Raw genomic sequence first — 18,605 nt, forward strand, 5'->3', positions numbered from 1 at the left:
AATAAAGACAGAATTTTCATTTTTGGCTCAACTGTCACTTCACTAATAGGGCAACAGATGTGATGTTAACATCTGGCCCATGATTTGTGTGTGTGTGTGTGTGTTCTACCCCAATCAGACGGTCACACCAGAGTGTTAAGTCACTCAGACAGGATCGTTTTCAACAGGAAGACATGTTTGAAGGAGATAATGACTTCTTTTGTTTGAAGCAATATTGTCTTTTTGTAGGTGAACACAGGATGCATGTGAATGATTTAACCGGTGCATTGCAGACCTGCGGGGCGCTGTTGACATTGTCTAAGTGCTGTACGCAAAACCCAACAAAGGACGGTACATCAAATCTAATCACCGATACTAAAGGGGTTAGACCTGTCTTGATCACGCAGCAGGAAGTTTGGAACAGAGAAACACAGATGCATTCATATTCTCACACATTCATTTTAGCATTTTCATACTGATTTGTTACACATCCATCGTGACTTGAACTGTGGTTGTGAGGGATCATATGTTAAAGGATTAGTTCACTTCCAGAACAAAAATGTACAGATAATTTACTCACCCACTTGTCATCCAAGATGTTTGTCTTTTTCTCTTCAGTCACAAAGAAATTATGTTTTTTGAGGAAAACATTTCAGGAATTTTCTCCATTTAATGGACTTCTATGGTGCCAGCGAGTTTGAACTTTCAAAATGCAGTTTAAATGCAGCTTCAAAAGGCTCTAAATGATCCCAGCTGAGGAAAAAGGGTCTAGCGAAACCATTGGTTATTTTCTAAAAAGATTTACAATTTATAACCTTTTTTTTTTTTTTTTTAAACTAACAATTACTCGTCTTGTCTAGGTCTGCGATGCACGTGCACTTTGTGCGTTCCGGTTCAATACAGTTAGGGTATGTCAAAAAACTCCCATCTTATTTTCTCCTCCAACTTCAAAATCGTCCTACATCGCTATTTTACCTTTTTTGTAAAGGGCGTTTAACCATCTTTGCACGTTCACTTTGTAAACACTGGGTTGGTGCTTCTGCAGAGATGTAGGTTGATTTTGAAGTTGGAAAAGAAAATGAGATGGGAGTTTTTCAGCATACCCTAACTGTGTTAAACCGGACTGCACAGAGTACGCATGTGCATCACAGAGCTAGACAAGATGAGCAATTGAGGTTAAAAAGTACATAAATTAGGGCTGCACGATAAATCGCATGCGATTTTCCAGGCGCGTTTAGTCAGTAAAGCGAGTACTTTGATTAGTAGTAAATCTCTGTCACGTCAATACACAGAGGCGTAAATCACTGACAAGCTACACAAAATCGCACTTATAATCGAATGCGATTAATCTGCGATTATTTGCAAAATTTTAATTTTTTTTAGAAAATAACTGATCGTTTCGCTAGATAAGACTCTTCTTCCTCGATTGGGATCGTTTAGAGCCCTTTGAAGCTGCATTGAAACTGCATTTTGGAAGTTCAAACTTGTGGGCACCATAGAAATCCACTATCTGGAGAGAAATCCTGAAATGTTTTCCATAAAAAAAAATTCTATATGACTGAATAAAAGAAAGACATGAACATCTTGGATGATGAGTGGGTAAGTACATTATCTGTACATTTTTGTTTTGAAAGTTCTAAAATTCTTGAATGAGTCAAAGGAATCCGATTATTGTGGAATATGAAGCAGGATTTTTGAGGAAATGACTAATGAAGACTCGAAGTGGCTTGTTTGTGTATGTGAGTTTTTGAAGATGCTAATGATATGCTAATCTGTCTGAGTGGGTGCTTCTGGTGGACAAAGATCAAATCTGTGCTGGCTGTGTCTTGATAGCCCTCTTTAATTACTGTCATTGAAATCTGTTGTTTTTCATTGGAGCATCTGGTGTGGTAACACTGGGTCAGTGGTTGACTTATGGGTTTGTGGTTTTATGTATCATGCGCTTGAGGGAAATCCGTTATGCCTTTATATCATTCCAGCAGAATTTCAGATGCTCAAATTAAGTTGGAATTCTCTGGTTTTACCACTAATGGTCTTTTTAGTAATTAATTACATAATTAAAGGATTTAAAGGGATTTAAGGGAATAAAGAAAAAGAAAGAAGAACAATAAAATAATTATAATTCATTGCAAAGTAATCACTTTGAACTTAATTGCAAATTAGTCGTAATGTACACATTCACTCTTAATACATGCTTAAGAGCCATGAATTAGTGTTAATGTTTCTTTTCTCAACAAATTTGTTTATTAATTAATGAATCCTGTAAATGACAGCATATGCTTTTGAATTAATGCATGACATTCGACTACAAAGTTGAGTAGTTTTTATCACTGGGTATTATTGTTGGTCGTTTAACATGTCTATTGTAAAACAGTTGCCAAATTTAAATATTTATCTTCATCTGTTAAAAGGATAGTTCACCCAAAAATGAAAATTTCCCATGATTTACTCACCCTCAAGCCATCGCAGATGTTTATTACTTTCTTCTTTCTGACAAATACAATTGGAGTTATATTATGAAAAATGTCCTGGCTCTTCCAAGCTTTATAATGGCAGTGAATGGGTGTTGGGATTTTGAAGTCCAATAAAGTGCATCCATCTATCATAAAAAGTACTCCACACGGCTCCAGAGGGTTAATAAAGGCCTTCTTGAGTGAATCTATGTGTTTGTGTAAAAAAAAATCTATATTTAAAACTTTATAGACTGCAGTCTCTAGTTTCTGCAAACTGTCGTATGTGCATTCACAAGAGAGTGGCGTTCCAACGGATGGTGTAGGATGTAGGCATAGTGAGAATATGCTAGTCTTGCAGGAACCAAGTTTATTTTTACAGCAAAGGAAAACCAGTCTCCTTGTGCTTTATATTGAAATCCTCAGACATTTTACTTTACAAATCTTCGTTTTGTACTTTTAATTTGTGACCGGTGCTTTGTTTTGTTCTCTTTTTTTTGCGCTTCTGCATTAGAGGCTAAATATTTTGGTTTGTAAAGTTTTAAATATGGACATTTTTCTTTCACAAACACATCGATTCACTTCAGAAGACCTTTATTAACCCCTTGGAGCCATGTGGAGTATGTTTTATGATGGATGGATGCACTTTATTGGACTTCAAAATCTCAACACCCATTCACTGCTATTATAAAGCTTGAAAGAGCCAGGGCATTTTTTTAATATAACTCAGATTGCATTTATCTGAAAGAAGAAAGTCATATGCACCCAGGATAGCTTGAAGGTGAGTAAATCATGGGGTAATTTTTATTTTTTGGGTGAACTATCCCTTTAAAGCTAAAGCGTACTAATTGAGTTTATGTAAACCGTATCATCCAGAATTCAAAATGTGAATCATTTTGACATTGAAAAGCACTTTTAGACCACTGGGATCATATGTTAAAGTGGCATCATTAGTTAAAGAAATTTCAAACTGCCTATACGTTGTCTCCAAATTGTTCCTCAGGCAGCAAATGTTTATGATTGGCATTCTGCTGAATTGAACTTTGGGAATATGGTGACTGCAGACTGACAGAGAGGGCTGCTTTGCCTCCATCGGGTCATATTTGAATATCAGTTTCTGTAAAATCTAGAATTCTGTATGTGTCTCACAGCTCCTAATCAAAGAGCTGCTGTCACCCAGAGTCCTGTAGGACCTGCTCTCAACCTCAGACGGGCCTTTCGCTGACCGTCAGATGCAAATTACACCCAAAACTGGCAAGAACTGTCAGTTATCCAGCTAAATCTTATGTGAATCTTATTCAAATTTTGCTAGATACCAGTAAGATTATTTTAATGTTATGGCCAATAACATGAGAATGAATAATGAAATATCCAATATATCCAATATAAGCGTTAAAAATTAAATATCCAGTATCAAAGATACAGATACAGTTGGGGTCAAAAGTTTACCCCCCCCCCTTTTCAGAATCTATAAAATAAGAGGGATCATACAAAATGCATGTTATTATTTAGTACTAAATAAGGTTCAAATTAAAGTTGAATTTATAAAAAAAAATAAATAAAAATAACCCCTGTTCAAAAGTTTACACCCCCTTGATTCTTAATACTGTGTTGTTACCTGAATGATCCACAGCTGTAATTGTTTGTTAAGTGATAGTTGTTCATGAGTTCCTCGTTACGTACGAACAACTAACAGTTAAATTGCCTGAGGTTCTTCAGAAAAATCCTTTAGGTCACACAAATTCTTTAGTATTTCAGCATTTTTGTGTATTTGAACCCTTTCCAACAATGATTGTATGATTTTGAAATCCATCTTTTCACACTGAGGACAACTGAGGGACTCATATGCAACTATTACAGAAGGTTCAAACACTCACTGATGCTCCAGAAGGAAACGCAATGCATTAGGAGCCAGGGGTGTAAACTTTTGAACAGAATAAAGACATGTAAATTCTTTGTATTTTGCCTAAATCTTATATATTTTTTTAACTTACTACTGCCCTTCAGAGGCTACAGAACATACTTACATGTTCCCCAGAAGACAAAATAAGTTGAATTTACCCTGATCTTCAAATTCAAAAGTTTTCACCCCCCCAGCACTTAATGCATGTTTTTTTCCTTCTGGAGCATCAGTGAGCATTTGAACCTTCTTTAATAGTTGCATGAGTCCCTCAGTGTGAAAAGATGGATCTTAAAATCATACAGTCATTGTTGAAAAGGGTTCAAATACACAGAAATGATGGTAACCAAAGAATTTGTGGGACCTGAAGGATTTTTCTGAAGAACAACAGGTAGTTTAACTGCTCAGTACAAACAAGGGACTCATGAACAACTATCACTAAACAAACAAGCAAGCAAGCAAACAAACAAACAAACAAAAAACCAACAACACAGCTGTGGATCATTCCGGTAACAACACAGTATTAAGAATCAAGGGGATGTCAACTTTTGAACCAGGTAGTTTTTATAAATTCAACTATTATTTTATCTTGTGGACTATATGTAAACATCTTTTATGTGAAATATCGTATTTAGCTCAGTAACATGCATTTTGTATGATCCCTCTTATTTTAGTAAAATAATTAACATTTTGCTGATTCTGAAAGGGGATGTAAACTTTTGACCTCAACTGTAAATGTGTTTCATGGACATAATTAATTGTATTTTAGTATGCTGTCAGTGGTGTTGCCATTGTTTTCAACTGCCGTTTGATGTCATTTCCTGTATTACACATGTGTATTTCTCATGGCATGGTTAACTCCACATTATTGTCAACCCACAGATTCCTACAATTATTACTGACGTATTGTTTATTCCCCTGCGCTGTAGGATTTTCTCTGGTATGTTTTCCTAAGGCAAAATTCCCAGACTCAAAGCTAAACGGCTAAATCCTCCACACAGGTTTTCATGGCAATATCCATACGGACTGTATAATTTAGTTGAAGACAGAGTGTTTGGTTCCGGATAATGTCAATGTGTCTTGTTCCTGCAGGTCTGCGGTGTGTGAGTGGGATGTCTGCAGATCGGCTGTGGCCTGACTATGGTGAAACACCAACCGCTACAGGTGTATGAGAGACAACTGTGTTTGTCCTGTCTGACCGGGATCTACGGCTGCCGCTGGAAACGGTACCAACGCTCCCATGACGACAGCTCCAAGGTAACCACAGCATCATCCTTTGTGGGAGAAGCCATTGTCTTCTAACCGCATAAAGACCAAATAAAAATGATAGAGGAAAAAATGACACTTTGTTGAGTCACTGACCTTTCGCTAAGCTCCGCCTTAATGTTACAGACCAATCATGTAGAAATGTTCACTTGTCAAATTATCACTTGCAGTTACTATCAAATGAGGCTTTTCTCTGTTCAGGCTGACTTGACAAGCATTTGACCAAGTTATGGTGCTTTCTCTGGTGATTTTGTGTCATTGACTGCTCATGAATATCTTGTTCGATATTGTTTTGAGGCAGACAGCAGAAGGACGACTTGGCTGTCTGTAAAGAAGCAAAACCTCTTTCTCCTCTGCTGTCTGAATGTCTCTCTATCAGACAGAGAGAAACTCAAGCCAGCGTTTCAGATTCCCTGGAGGACGTGTTGTAGGTCAATTCCAATCTGTATACAACAGAGCGAGAGGCTTAGTCAGGTCTCTCTGTCTCTCTTTGACTTGTCCGGTGACAACAAACTGGATACTGACATTATTTAGTGAAGTTATTCAAGCAGAAATGCCTGTTATTTTAACCGAGCATCCATTCCAGCCCAGCGATCAAATGTTCTGACCTGAACTGAGCCGCAGTCAGATTGAAAATCAACCCTTATCTAATCTTTACCTAAAGTCCTTTAATATTCATAGGGTATCAAGCTTAAATGTAGCAATATCCTCAGAAGTTTAGAATAGCACTGATATAAATAGAACACTAGCAGATTTAATGATAGAAATCAAGCTCAGTTTCACACAAGGGTTCTGAAGTTGAATTGAATATATATATGAAATATATATATTCTATATATATGAATATATGTATATATATATATGAATATATATATATATATATATATATATATATATATATATATATATATATATGAATATATATATATATATATATATATATATATATATATATATATATATGAATATATATATAAAATATGTATTTTAGAATTATATAATTGTTATATAAATGTTACGTAATTAAATATTATATATAATTGTATATACTGTGTACACATTTTTAAATTGTATTTTTTTATTTTTGTTAATTTGAATTCGATATGTATTTTAAATTATCCAATAAAAAAATAATATATATACTTGTGTCAAATTATTTCATTGCATTATATAAATATTATATAGTTAAGGTACATATGTATATATTATATAAATAAAATAATTTAAAAAAAAAAATATATATATATATATATAATATTTTAGAATATATATATATACATTCTCTAGATGGCATAATTATATATTAATATGAATATATATATAAAATATTGTATATACATAAATACATACATGTACATGTACATGTACATTTTTTATTTGTATATTTTTTTTTTTTATATAAAAATTATATATTAATATGCCATCTAGAGAATGTGTATATATATATATATATATATATATTCTAAAATTAATTTATATATATATATATATATATATATATATATATATATACATTCTCTAGATGGCATATTAATATATAATTTTTATATAAATAAATATATATACACTGAATTAAAATTATATTTAAAAAATTATACAGTTTTATAAAATTATATATTATTAATATATAATTTTTATATAAATAAATATATATACACTGAATTAAAATTATATTTAAAAAATGTGTATATATATATATATATATATATATATATATACATTTTTACATTGTTTTTTAGTTAATTGTATTTTTAGTTCATTTTAATATACATTTTTTAAATTCAATATATATTTAATTATATAGCTATTATATTAATATTTGTAATTTTAGTGGCATCTGTCTGTTTATGTATATCATTTTAATTAAAATATAGTTTTAAATTTATAATTGTATAAAATTGTATAATATTTTAAATATAATTCATAAGTGTATATGTATTTATTTATAGAAAAATTATATATTAATATGCCATCTAGAGAATGCCATCTAGAAATAGGAAAAAAACTCAGCATACCATACCATCCTTTTTTTACTCATTATTTGCCTGCGAGGGATGAAGTTGACATATTTTAATATGAAATTCAATTAAAAAAGGCAAAATATGAGTATTAATAGCTGAGATGATAACTCACTCTGATTTGAACAAACATGAAACATTCAAGGTTAAAAATGTGTCATACTATTGTATGACTTTATTTATGTATTTATTTATTGATTTTAATTGTAGACCATAGTTTTTACTGTGCAGTGAACAGTATCCTAGTATTCCTTTCTGATCTGTGTTTGTTCTTTTCCATGTTCTGTCTGGTCTGAAGCTTGCTATGATTCAGTTTGTAGGTTTTCACCTCCCCACAAGTAGCCATAAATGCTCCTTCAGGAGTGAACGCACACGCACACGCACACCCACGGCCATTAGTTCATCTTTCCGTTTGAACAAGTAACACCTCGGCATTGAGAGCGAACTCAACGGAAGCTGCGCGATTGGCTGGCTTACTCTGTGTCATTACTGCTGGCCCCGCCCACTCTATAATTAGAGCAGGGTGACGATGTGTCCTAACCGATGTGCTCATGAGCGGGTCTGGAGGAGCTGATGGGATTGAGGGATTAGCAGCTGTCAGCTGTGCAGAATGAATGAACAGAACAGAGAAATGTGTCCTCCGCTGTAGAGAGACTCCGCCACAATCCACAGACCAATAAAACATGCGTCAGTGCATTATTCAGTTCTCTGTCGGCGTGTGTGGAATCACCAGAAAACTAAACCTGAGCTGTTATTGTTGGGAATTGTATTTAAGGCATGTTAGATGACTTTTGTTGTGGTCTTTTGAAAAAGTTGGTGAAGAGATGCAGAAAATTGGTTTATTTGTGCAAAAGTTGAGTTGAAATATTATACATTGATCTTCACATAATGCAAATATAATAGGGTGAATTGGGGTCATCTGTATGTTTGTTTCACGCAATTACAAAATTTCAAATGGTTTTTTTTTTGTTTGTTTGTTTGTTTTGAAGAAATTAATACTTTTGCTCAGCAAAGACACAAAAAAACAATCAAAAATGCCAATAAGTGCATTTATTATCTTGCAGAATATTTCTGTTTAAAACAAATACTGTTCTTTTAAACTTTCTAGTGATCCTGAAAAAATGTGTCATGGTTTCCACAAAAAAATCAGTAGATAGACTGATTTCTGAAGGCTCATGTAACACTGAAGAAAAGAGTTATTTTAAATTACATTAATATTTCACAATAGTACTGTTTTTACAGTGTTTTTGGTCAAATAAATGCAGCCTTGGTGAGCATAAGGGGCTTCTTTCTGTGAAAACAATAAAAAATCATTAAACAAATCAAAACATTAGGATATCAAGACTCTGTGATTTCTGTGAAACATGGACGGAATCACAGGATCCAAAAAAATTTAAAATTTGATTTGTTTGATTTGATTTGATTTTAAAATTACTAAAGCTTAACTAATAAAATTGTGTGTATATATATATATATATAACATAATTGGTAAATTAATTGTTTTATGCAAGAAAAATATATATATATATAACATAATTGGTAAATTAATTGTTTTATGCAAGAAAAAAATAAAATACACAACACAAATTTTGAAAAAAAAAAGTTGTTTTTATGCATTAAAAAAATTAGACATGCTTGAACACAGAATTTGGTAACAATAAAACAAAACCTGAACAAAAAGTAAAACATATTTCATAGGGCCCTAAAAATGCAATTTCTGTTAAACTTTTAATAAATGGATTTTAAATGGTATAAGTTGCATGATTTTAATTAATTAGGCCTGCTTTTTGATTAATGACATTTAATTTTTAAAACCATTAAAAAGGAATCCAGAAAAATTTAAACAATAACAATGGGGTTTGGAAAAAAATAAAATAGAATTTGGGAAAAAATAAAATGGATTTCACAGGGCCTTAGGATATTCAGCAGGGTTGTAATGTGAGGTGATGGGGTGAGAATCACGGTAAATCAAATTAAGAAATCAAAAGTTATCCTAATTCACCCTGAATCTTAATGAAACACGGAATCTCAGACCGTGGTCATTAGACCATTAGATCCATTTCACACCTCCAGGAACGAAAGGTCTTTTTGGGTTGTGAAAGGGTGAGTGCCAGTAGGATGCGAGGCATCTGATCTGCTAACTGAACTTAGATGTCTCTTTGTACTTTGCCCTACCAAATGGATTCGTACTCCAAAATAAGTGCGTATTTCAGAGTCATATACATACTGTATTTCTAGTGTTAGTACTTGAGGGTTATTAGAACCAGCCATTTTCTTGGGCCAAAAAAAAATATTTTATTTTATTTTATTTTGTTTGATTTTGTTTGATTTTTTTATACTTAGTTCCATCCTAGCCAAAAATAAAATTTAATATCTGATAAAATCAGTACTGAAACTCTACTACTAACAAGCCTGTGAGCTTACAGTGCAGTTCAAAAGTTTGTGATCAGTAAGATTTTTAAAGGTTTTAAAGAATTCTCTTATGCTCATCAAAGTTCCATTTATTTTATGAAAAATACAGAAAAAAAAAAAAAAAAAATAATATTATGAAATATAATTGCAATTTAAAATAATATTTTGATTTATTATCTGTGTTGGAAAAAGTTGTGTTTTTTTTTTTTTTTTTTTTTTTTTGTTAACCTGTGATACTTTTTTCACGATTCGATGAAGTGAAAAAGAACAGCATTTATTTAAAATAAACAATAACAATATAAGTCTTTACTATCATTTTTAGCAATTTAACATCCCTGCTGAATAAAAGTATTAATTTCTTTCAAAGAAAGCAAGAAAAAAAATATCTGACCCCAAACTTTGAACAGTCATGTACATTGTTACAAAAGATTTGTATTGTAAATAAATGCTGTTCTTTATAACATTTTATTCTTCAAAGCATCCTGAAAAAAAGAATCACAGGTTCAAAAAAAAAATAAATAAATACTATTAATTAGCACAACTCTTTCAACACTGATAATATTCAGCATATCAAAATGATTTTTGAAGGATCATGTGACACTGAATACGGTAGTAATGATGCTGAAAATTCAGCTTTGCATCACAGGAATAAATTCTATTAAAAGTACATTAAAAAAGTACATTAAAATAGAAAACCACTATTTTAAATTGCAATATTATTTCAGAATATTAATCAATATTACTACATTTATTTTGATCAAATAAATGCAGTCTTGATGAGCAGAAAAGACTTTAAAAAAAACAATACAAATCTTACTGATCCCAAACTTTTAACAGCAGTGTTTGTCATTTAACATATACATCTGGTAAAATATTATTATTATCATTATTGTTTATTTATGTGTAAGTAGCTCATTCTTTTGAAATCTTTTCTCTATCAGCATCAGGTGAACCGAAACAAGTTTGATTATTACATCACCCTTTAACTCCCGTTAACAGAACAATAAAGCTCCGCCCTCTCGATCTCCAACAGCGGCCTTGTTTGGTCTCCCAGGAAACGTGCTTTAGTGCCAGGCGATGTCTCTCTCTCTCCCTCTCTCTCTCTCTCTCTCTTTCTGAAAGATCTCACTGTGCTGAAAATGTTCCACTGCTGCTGTAATGCGCTGTGGAACGCTGTGTGGTTTCTATGGCGAAGGAATTTAATTAAACTCTCGTCATTTTGTTCTTAAACTTATTAGTTACTTAAGCTCGCTTTTTATCATGCTCTTTAAAACTTTAAGGCATCTTAAAAGCTATGTGTTTGATCTCAGTGGCTTTTTAAATCGCCTGCCGCACTTGAAGTGATAAATGAATCCCGATTGTAAAGTCCTAGGCTTTTAGATGTGAACATGTTGCGAAGGATATAAAGAGAGATAATAAAAGTACAAATTTGGAACGTGTAAATAAAAAATAAAGTCTGTCAGGACTGTCTCTGACAGGCCGAATAATTGGTTACCGTCTGGCTGTTGGTCTGACACATCTGTCTCGTTTGGATGAAAGTGTCTGCTAAGTGAATCAAGGTCTGTCTGGAGGACATGTGTGTTTACACATCCTGTTTTTGTTTTTCAGTGGGAATGTTCATGGTTCTTCCTCCTCTGCTGTTCGTTTCTCCTTCTCCTCGTCTGGTCCTACTTCTGGTTGGAGGCTCGTAATGACTACAACGAGTTCAACTGGTGAGTTCAGCCTGATATTTGGAGGAACCTGCTGTTTTAGCAGGTCATTAACTCTGAACCCTGCTGTGTGTCCACACCATGAAGCTGACAGCAACCCATGATTGCACATTTCATTGCTAGAGCATGTTTTATGAGTTGACTAGTTTGATTGCAAGGTTTACCCTTAACAGGTATCTGATACGATTTGATACACTAAGTGCTGGAAAACATCATGTGTGCAAAGCACATTTTCTCTGCTCTTGATGGTTTTGTTTCTCTGGCAGGTTGTTATATAATCGTTCAGCCGTTTGGAAGGATGGCACAGTCCCTATTCTCGCCACAACACTCACAGGATTCACTTACACTGCATTTTTAATGGTGAGCGCTCTTCACACGCACATGTGACAGAGAAAGTGAGCAGTGCCTTTAAACATTTTATGGCCTTTTAATTGTCGCATTTACACTGTGCGTGTTGGTTCAAAACATCACCATTGTAGCCCTAAAGGGATAGTTTAGCCAAAAATAAAAATTTTGTCATTAATTATCACCCTCATGTTGTTCCAAACCCGTAAGACCTTCGTTCGTCTTCAGAACACAAATTAAGATATTTTTGATGCATAGACAGCAACTAACACATTCAAGGCCAAGAAAGGTAGTAAGGACATTATTAAAATAGTCCATGTGACAAACGTAATTTTAAGCTATGAGAATGCCAAAATAACAACTTTTAGTCTCTTCTGTGTCAGTCTTTGTGGAAAAGGTGCCGAAAAGGTACATGTGATGAGGAAGCTTTAGTAGAACAACAGACTCATCTGCAGTCAGATGAGATGTTGTCAAGCTGTATGTCAGTAAAAACAAATTTTCCTGTCCTTTCAGCCTGTATACTGTGCTCATAGCGTTCACACTTCAATTGCAAGCACAAATCCGCTGGTATGTGCTGTAACCTGTAGGGGTGTAAGAAAATATAGATACACGTGTGTATCGCGATATTTTGTTTGGCGATACTGTATTGATTCTCAAAAACGGAATATCGATATACTGACCGCTAGATTGCAGTCTTCTTATCTCTGAAGTTAAACAGTGACAGGAAATACTAACATAAGTGCACGCTGCTAATGTTAGCGTTAATGGAGGATGAAAGAATAGTTCCTGCTCCCGCCTTGGTGTAAAGTGTGGCGTCATTTCAGCTTTTGAGGTAACGTTCGCTCTAGGACGTGGCGAGCAGCGGAACCGTTGTGTGGCCGCCACCCGTCTGTCCAGCCGAGGCGGCGCCCGCGTGCGGTTATTTTATTGTTTTTTATACAATTCTTTTGTTTTCTTTAGGAATCCTGTAAGCACTTTATTTTTTATTGATATTCAGCAGATGTAATTCTTATGTTCAGATCAAAATGATCTGACATGGTTACAACTGTAAACTTAAATTGTAAAGCAGGGTCTAAAAATATATATGGTCTGTTTATAAAAGCTTACATTTTATTCATTTAATAACTAAAGAATCTTGCAAGCACTTTATTTTCCCCCTTTACTCGTACTGGTTTGAATATGGTGGTGTGCTCTTAATTACAGCTTTCCTAAAATTATGTACTATTCATATAATAAGAAATATCCCAATATATCGCCTTGTTTACAATATCGCAGTGTATCGTGTCGCAACCCCTGTATCGTGATGCGTATCATATCGCCAGATTCCTGGCAGTACACAGCCGTAGTAACCTGCATCATTTTTTATTAAAGCGCGAATGAAACTACGACCATGCATGCCAGATCCGCCGCACGTTCAGCAGCAGCAGCTCTTAAAGTGATAGCAGCCAAATAAGCTAATAAGCCAGTTGCTGTTATGTCTGTTCATCAAAGAACAAAAGAAAAAAGTGGAAACTTTTGTAGCTTTAAGGATTCATGAAATTATAATAAATGTTAAAATTGATAGCTTTCAATTATACTGTAATGTTAAATGAGTATAGTCAGTGGTTAAATATTAGGAAAAAAAGAACAAATTCCTAGAGACATCAGTGATATTGGTATCACTTGCCTTCAGTCATAAAAAGATGGCATTAAACAAATACTAAAAATATGCTGTCTTTATGCTGTTTCTACATAAATGTAAAGATTGAATGTAAAATTATTGTAATATAAAAGTATATTTAAAAACCTTAATCTTAGGTGGGATTAATTGCGATAAACGTGCGATTAAGTAGTTTTTTCATCATTCAGCACTAATAATTATTGATGTTGTTGTTATTATTATTATTATTATTATATACAAAATACAACATAATATTTCTTCAAAAGTACATAAGAGCATCAGATACTTTTTAAATTATTATTACTTTAATTTATTACGTATTATTTGTGGGTTTTAGTGCTGGGCAGCGATTAATCACAGTTAATCACATCCAAAATAAAGGTTTTTGTGTACATAATATATGTGTGTGTACCGTGTATATTTATTATGTATATACAGTGGCATGCGAAAGTTTGTGAACCCCTTGTAGAATCTGTTAAAATGTGAATAATTTTAACAAAATAAGAGAGATACAAAAATGCATGTTATTTTTTAATTTAGTGCTGTCCTGAGTAAGATATTTTACATAAAAGATGTTTACATATAGTCCACAAGACAAAAAAATAGCTGTAATTATTAAAATTACCCCTTTCAAAAGTTTGGGAACCCTTGGTTCTTAATACTGTGTGTTAACCTGGATGATCTATGGTTGTTTTTTTGTTTTGTGATAGTTGTTCATGAGTCCCGTGTTTGTTCTAAACAGTTAAACTGAGCACTGTACTTCAGAAAAATCCTCCATGTCCTGCAGATTCTTTGGTTTTCCTGCATCTTTTGCATATTTGAACCCTTTTCAGCAGTGACTCTATGGTTTTGAGATCCAAACACAACTATTAAAAAAGGTTCAAACATTCACTGATGCTCCAGAAGGAAACACAGTGCATTAAAAGACGAGGGTGAAAACTTTTTGAATTTGAAGGTCAAGGTGAATTGTACTTAATTTGTCTTTCTGGAAACATGCAAGTAACTTTTGTTGCTGCTGAAGGGCAGTACTAATTGGAAAAAAATGATATTTCAACAAAATAAGGAAAATTTAGACATCCTGTGCAAAAGTTTTCACCCCCGGCTCTTAATGCACCGTGTGCTCTTCTGGATCATCAGTAGAAATTTAAATATATTTTATATTTAGTTTATATAGTTTATATTTTTATATATATATATATATATATATTTAATGTATAAGCATAACATATTTCTCAAATATATACATGCATGTGTGTGTATTTATATATACATAATAAATATACACAGTACGCACGCATATATTATGTACACAAAAAGTTTTAGTTAGGATGCGATTAATCATTGCCCAGCACTATTTTTTTTTAATTATTATTTTATTTGTAATTTTCTGTTGTATTTTATTCTTTTTAATATTACTTTTTTCAGATTCTTGCACTTTGTCACATTGCACTGGGACAGCAGCTTAATTTGTACTGGATTCATAAGGTGAGACGAGTTTGTAAACTTGTTTCAGCCTAGAACTAGACTAGAGGTTCTTTATGTATATTAAAACAAGTTTTATTTTCTACAGATTGTAGTTTTGGCTATTCTGCTCACCACCATAACAGGAGTGGTGTCCATTGATGATTTTTGGCAGGACGAATGGGACATTGTCATCATTTCTCTCCAGGTTGGAGCAACCTCATCAGCATATTACTGTCTAAAGTCTTGCGATCTTTCTTGACAGTTAATTCAAAACTGTGTTGCTTTTGTAGTTCACAGGGCCGTTTCTACACATCGGGGCTTTAGCTGTGGTCACAGCACTAGGGTGGGTCATCGCTGGTCAGGTGGTTCGCTTGGAAAGATCCAGTGAGTTGAAGGTCATGTAAGGGGAAACGGCAGACTGGCTCAAAGCTGAGATGACCCTGATACTTCAATAACATTTAATTGTGAAATATACAGGTCAAAAGTTTACATACATTGCAGAATCTGCAAAATGTTAATTATTTTACCCGAAAGAGGGATCATGCAAAATGCATGTTATTTTTTATGCAGTAATGACCTGAATAATATATTTCACATAAAAGACGTTTACAAGTCCACAAGAGAAAATAATAGTTAAATTTATAAAAATTACCCCGTTCAAAAGTTTACACACTCTTGATTCTTAATACTGTGTTGGTACCTGAATGATCCACAGCCTGGATTTTTGTTTACTGATAGTTGTTTGTCCTGAACATAAAAATCCTTCAGGTCCCACAAATGCTTTGGTTTTCCAACATTTTTGTGTCCTTGAACCCTTTCCAACAATAACTGTATGATTTTGAGGTCAGTCTTTTCACACTGAGGACAACTGAGGGACTCATATGCAACTATTACAGAAGGCTCAAATGATTACTGATGCTCCAGAAGGAAACACAATGCATTAAAGTGTTACTCCACCCCAAAATGAAAATTTTGTCAGTTATCACTTACCCCCATGTCATTCCAAACCCGTAAAAACTTTATTTGTCTTCTGATCACAATTTAAGATATTTTGGATGAAAACCCAGAGGTTTGTGACCGTCCTATTGACTGCCGGTTAAATACCACTGTCAAGACCCAGAAAAGTATGAAAGACATCGTCAAAATAGTCCATCTGCCATCAGTGGTTCAGTCTGAATTGTATGAAGCAACGAGAATGCGTTTTGTACGCAAAGAAAATAAAAATACAATTCGTCTCATCTGCGTCACCGTAGCGCCATTTTGGAGAATATCCACAATGTATGCAAACTGTGTACGCTGTTCTGTGTCAGCCCCACCACACGGATACACTGTTTTCATTCCAATCGAAGCGTAAAGAACGTAAAAGATGATCCGTGTAGTGCGGCTGACAGGGAACAGCGTATGCAGTTTGGGTCCAGCAGATACCCCCCAAAATGGCACTACGGTGACACAGATGAGACGAATTGTTAAAATTGTTAAAGTCGTTTTTTTTTTCTTTGCATACAAAAAGTATTCTCGTTGCAATCAATGGGTCTCAAGCCTCGCGGTTTTCATCCAAAATATCTTAAATTGTGTTCCGAAGACGAACGAAACTTTCACGGGTTTGGAACAACATGAGGGTAAGTGATTAATGGCTACATTTTAATTTTGGGGTGGAGTAACCCTTTAAAGGTGAAGTCCACTTCCAGAACAACAATTTACAAATAATTTACTCACCCCCTTGTCATCCAAGATGTTTGTGTCTTTCTTTCTTCAGTCGTAAAGATATTATGGTTTTTGAGAAAAACATTTCAGCATTTTTCTTCATATAATGGACTGCTGCGGTGCCCCGATTTTGAACTTTCAAAATGCAGTTTAATTGCAGCTTCAAACAATCCCAAATGCGGTTGTAAACGATCCCAGCCAAGAAAGAAGGGTTTTATCTAGCAAAATGATTGGTTATTTTCATTAAAAAAATACAATTTAAACACTTTTTAATCTCGCTCGTCTTGTCTTGCTCTCCCTGAACTCTGTGTATTCTGGTTCAAGACAGTTAGGGTATGTCGAAAAAACTCTGACCGTATTTTCTCCCTCAACTTCAAAAATCATTTCAAAATCATCCTACATCACTGCAGAAGTACTGACCCAGTCTTTGCAAAGTGAACAAAGAAGCAAAGAAGATCAAACACCCTTAACAAAAAAGGTAAAACAGCGATATAGGACGATTTTGAAGATCGTTTGAAGCCACATTTAAACTGCATTTTGGAAGTTCAAACTCAGGGGACCGTATCAGTCCATTATATGGAGAAAAATGCTGAAATGTTTTCCTCAAAAATAATAATTTCTTTACGACTGAAGAAAGAAAGACATGAACATCTTGTATGACAAGGGTGTGAGTACATTATTTGTAAATTGTTGTTCTGGAAGTGGACTTCTCCTTTAATGCATCGTGTTTCCCTCTGAAGCATCAGTGAGCGTTTGAACCTTCTGTACTAGTTGCATTTGAGTTTTTGCAGATTCTGCAAGGTGTATGTAAACTTTTGACCTCAACTGTATGTATTCTTCCATTCAAAATCACACTTTCATGTGTTTATCCAGGGCTTCAAGTTGTAATGCTGGTAATTTATGTGAGTGTCCTCGTGGTTCTCTATCTGGTTCCTCTCTTCATCTCTTCTCCGTGCATCATGGACCGGTCCAAGCTCGGTCCTCGTCCTGCTGTCATTGGCCGTCGTGGAGCTCCAATGGTGAGTTTCATAATCCTGGTTTTCCAGGCCAGAAAATCACCCTTATTTGAACCCAGTGGCTGTGACATTGTTTGTTTGTGGCATCCATCCATTTTAGCAACCAGTTTAGCAACAGGTAGAAAGCACTGGAAGGATTGTGTGTCCCTGCTGTAGAGAGCAACACTTACACTTTGTCTAAACATTAAGCTGATTGTACAATAAAGCTTAAACCTGTTTGTTTGACTTCCTCTAAAGGATGTTAAGATAGTAACTCCCATTACACACTGCCCTTGTCTCTCAGCTCGCTCCAGAACACACCATTATGTCCTTCAGTAAAGCACTGCAACAGAAGGTCACTGCCCTGGAAGCAGATGTTACCATCAGGTATGCATTTTGTCTTCTATATGAAACACACTGCTCATACCTCTTTTATTTTATTTTATTTTATTTTATTATCTTTTATTTTATTTATTAATTTTTTGTATTTATCTGTTTTTTGTTTTTTATCATAACTTTTTGAAGTAGGAGCAATCTGTCTTAGTTTATTTTATTTTGCTTTAATCATACCTTTTTGTCTGTTTTTTATCATCTTTTTGAATTAATGGCAATTTATTTAGTATTTTCACATTTTTGTTTTATTTTATTTTAGTTTAGTTTGTGTTATTTTATTTTATTTTGTTATTTTATTTTTAATTTATGT

The 18,605-nt window shown here is 33.9% G+C and overlaps 1 protein-coding gene across 2 annotated transcripts in view; it reads left to right on the plus strand.

Annotated features, from left to right (window-relative positions):
* The window catches only part of gdpd5a (glycerophosphodiester phosphodiesterase domain containing 5a), a 41,014-nt gene that overhangs the window by 8,603 nt on the left and 13,806 nt on the right, over nt 1-18,605 (plus strand). For both annotated transcript variants that reach the window (XM_051102457.1, XM_051102458.1), the window contains exons 2-9: nt 5,422-5,586; nt 11,634-11,737; nt 12,001-12,094; nt 15,165-15,224; nt 15,310-15,408; nt 15,494-15,587; nt 17,781-17,926; nt 18,207-18,289. In XM_051102457.1, the coding sequence (XP_050958414.1) occupies nt 5,470-5,586; nt 11,634-11,737; nt 12,001-12,094; nt 15,165-15,224; nt 15,310-15,408; nt 15,494-15,587; nt 17,781-17,926; nt 18,207-18,289 (797 nt within the window). In that variant the 5' untranslated portion in view covers nt 5,422-5,469. The remainder of the gene's footprint in view (nt 1-5,421; nt 5,587-11,633; nt 11,738-12,000; nt 12,095-15,164; nt 15,225-15,309; nt 15,409-15,493; nt 15,588-17,780; nt 17,927-18,206; nt 18,290-18,605) is intronic.

The sequence above is a fragment of the Labeo rohita genome, unplaced genomic scaffold, assembly GCF_022985175.1.
Source record: "Labeo rohita strain BAU-BD-2019 unplaced genomic scaffold, IGBB_LRoh.1.0 scaffold_242, whole genome shotgun sequence".
NCBI lineage: Eukaryota > Metazoa > Chordata > Actinopteri > Cypriniformes > Cyprinidae > Labeo > Labeo rohita.